The 3,327-nt window shown below is 32.0% G+C and overlaps 1 protein-coding gene across 1 annotated transcript in view; it reads right to left on the bottom strand.

The window, feature by feature from the left end:
• Positions 1-1,052, bottom strand: part of LOC21384541 (probable O-methyltransferase 3) — a 2,669-nt gene extending 1,617 nt beyond the window's left edge. Inside the window, exon 1 of the mRNA XM_010112362.2 lies at positions 211-1,052. Within this exon, the coding sequence (XP_010110664.1) occupies positions 211-1,014 (804 nt within the window). The 5' untranslated portion in view covers positions 1,015-1,052. The remainder of the gene's footprint in view (positions 1-210) is intronic.
• Positions 1,053-3,327: the final 2,275 nt, after the last annotated feature.

The following is a 3,327-nucleotide window of genomic DNA, read 5'->3' as shown; positions in this document are numbered from 1 at the left end:
TTGAAGTGAGAGGCTACTAATTTATATTGTGATGTTGCTCAACTCCTGCGTGAACCTAAGCAATTTTCAGACACATGAACAATTAATTAGCGTCTTAAAAGCCTAATATTAATTGTTGTATATATGAATGTTAACTACTACCAAGAGTTATATGAGAATATATGTATATATATATATATATGTGTGTGTGTGTATATATATATTTCTAACCTTCATGAAAATTGCATCTGCTGGAGGAATTTCATCAAACATGTCCCCACCAACAAACTTCAAGTTCGTACTTCCCTGCAAATCAGCAATAACATGAGGTAGATCAAACACAGTGCATTCTACATGAGGAAATGCATCTGCAATGGCCTTGCCCACCGTCCCAGTGCCTCCTGCAAGATCAACCAAGGATTCCAATCCCTCGAACACCGATATGCGCTTATCGAACAGCACACTCACGACCAGTCGCGCATCACTAGCCATCGCCTCATTGAACACATTTCCGAACCTAGGATCACGCACAGTATAGTCCCAAAATTCCATCCCATGTGTTGTGGCAAATGGAGTAGGGTCATCACTTTGGAGCCAAGTGCTAATAGAATGCCAAGGCTTAGTCATAATAGGGTCAAGCACGGTAAGCAAGATGGGTGTGAGACTGAAGGGATTGTCCCTAACAAGCAATTTGGAAGAATTTGTGAGGACGTAACCATCTTCCAATTGGTCAGTTTCCCCGACGACTTCTTGAAGAGAAAAGAAGCTGGAGTTGACCAAGATGCGCATGAGGCGGTAGATCAAATGAGAATCAAGCTTTTTGTTTTGGTGGATTGGCAAGGCGGATATAAGTTGGGAAAGCGTCATGGGTTTGCCATGACTATGGATGGCATCCGGTATACCTAATTGAATGGCACATTTGAGGGACATGGAGTTGATGAAGTTGAAGATTTGGTTCCAAATGTGGGCTTGAGCTTTAAGTTGTTCAGTGGCACCGACTTGAAGATCATGCCCAGAGCTTCTTACTTTCTCCATGTTGTTTTTGGTTTTCTTTGGTATTATTTTGAGCTATGTATTTATGTCGATATTTATAGAGATTCTTATATGCGATGACATTCAGGCATTTATTAGATGGATCGATGTTGTTTTTCTTGCCTAGGTACATGTTTCACGTAATAATGTATCATCTCATAAAGTAATTAAAATATGAGAAAAGCACATAGTTTGTAATTTTTTTTATCTAATCATAACATTTGTAACATTCTAAAGTATATAAGTTTATGCCATTTAAAATTATTTCTTCTACAGATTTAATAGACGGCATATTTTCAGTATGCCACTTCCATGGCATAAATATTAGTTAGCCTTATAATGAGTGGTATGTTTGGTTTTAATTGTTACATAGTTATACCATTGTTCCTTAAAAAAAAAAAAAAGAATTATTATTATACAAATTTCCCCTCCTAAATTCGTTGGTCTTTACATAGCCCTACTTAATTAAAAGTAGATTAATTGTTTTTCCCTAAAAAAAAAAAAAAAGATTAATTAATGTTCCCTTGGTATTCTTGGTTTTGGATTAGTGATAATATTTTAACGAGAATTTCCTAATAAAGAGAAGGTGCAATTGACAGCAGGAATAATTTAATAGGAAAATTGAAGCTGTGTGTGTTGGATAAAATTTGACAATTTTTTGTGGTCCAAAGTAGTTTTTTTCTTTTTCTTTTTTTTTTCCTCTCTTTTCTTTTCTTTTCTTTCTTCTTTTTTTTCATTCCTTGGTATTCATTTCCAACTCTTTAAGCCACACGCTGAACGCAGAGGGCATGGATCGGGTTTTCCTTTTGCAGTAGCCTTCTCAGAGAGAAAATAGAACCAACGATTCATCCATTTGAAAAATTTATCAATGAAGGTAAAAAAAATAATCCAAAGCAAGAAATAATATAATACATTCTTATATAGAAAACATAAGAATAATATAAAAAAAATACATACTAAAGGAGAATGCATGATGTTGCCTAACACATGATATGAGATAACTCTGGATGGAACATTTTTTTTCCACCCCCTCCAATTCTCCTTCAAATTCTAACTTTTTCTCCTGCTCCAGCTGCTGCGGATGCAAGTTCTGAAATGCGGCTAGAAACATGTAAGTATTATATTTATACCTAAATAATTAATTAGTGTCAATCTTGGTTCTAGTAAATATTATATTTAAAAATAAATACTAAATTAGTTTCATTCTTATACCTTGTAAAAACTATATTTACACGTAAGTACTTAATTATTTTCAATTTTTGCAGCTGATGATTCAAGAAATATTAGATACATATGGAGAATTTTAAGAAATGAAAAAATATCCTAGCACAGGGCTTTGTCTTGAAGCGTTAGATTTTTTTTATATAAACAAAATTGTTTGTTTTGCATATTTTTTTCTTCTTAATTTCGTTGTAATATTTATTTGATTGGATCTAACATTTTCAATTCGGTACTAGCAATAATCTATCGTATTTTTTTTAATTTAATACATTGCATTTTGAGGATATAAAAAAAATCATGCCTTATATTTTTAGATTGTATCACATTAATAGTTTCAGATTTCAAAATTATGCTCCATTCTTGCATTTCATCAATCAACGGTCAATTTAATCACAAAACATATCCATATATCCTTAATAAAAACAGAATTAGGAAAAAATTACAAAATATTTAAAATCTATAGATCTTTGTCATAGTCAAAATCGAGCTCAAACCTAGGAAAGGTAAGAATTTAACATAAATTTAGAATATGATTATATAAATATGATGTAGCCCAAAATATAAGATATCATAAAAGACATTACAATAGCTCATGACTAAAATGACTAAAATTGTTTATAAACACATTTAGGGATAAAATAAAAAATATAAAAGTCAGTGGGAGCGTATATATAAATATAAAATTTCAGTAGAGGCAAAATATCAAATTTCAGTAGAGGCAAAATAAAAAGTAGAACTTTTTAAGGGCTCAAATTTTAATTTTTTTAAAAAAGTGAGTGCGGCCCACTCGGCACCATATACCTCCGTCCCTCACCATAGATGAGAAGACAAGTGATAATTAGTCGGTAGCCAGTTCAGTTCAGTTGAGTTAGTTGGCTTTTATTCGACTTATGTAAAGTGAACACCATATGTTTTTTCTTGCTTTTCAATCATCACCAACACCATATGTATTCTCTTTTGTTTTTGTTACTTACAGTTATTTTCTTACCTTTATTTTTTAGGGTTTACTAACTTATTTAGGGCACTAGAACTATATAAATTAATACTACCATAAAAGGAAGTACATATATTGTTTTTTAGTATATATATATATAT

The sequence above is a fragment of the Morus notabilis genome, unplaced genomic scaffold, assembly GCF_000414095.1.
Source record: "Morus notabilis unplaced genomic scaffold, ASM41409v2 Scaffold1440, whole genome shotgun sequence".
NCBI lineage: Eukaryota > Viridiplantae > Streptophyta > Magnoliopsida > Rosales > Moraceae > Morus > Morus notabilis.
Note: the sequence above shows the minus strand (reverse complement) of the source record. Positions and strands in the feature narration are given on the sequence as shown.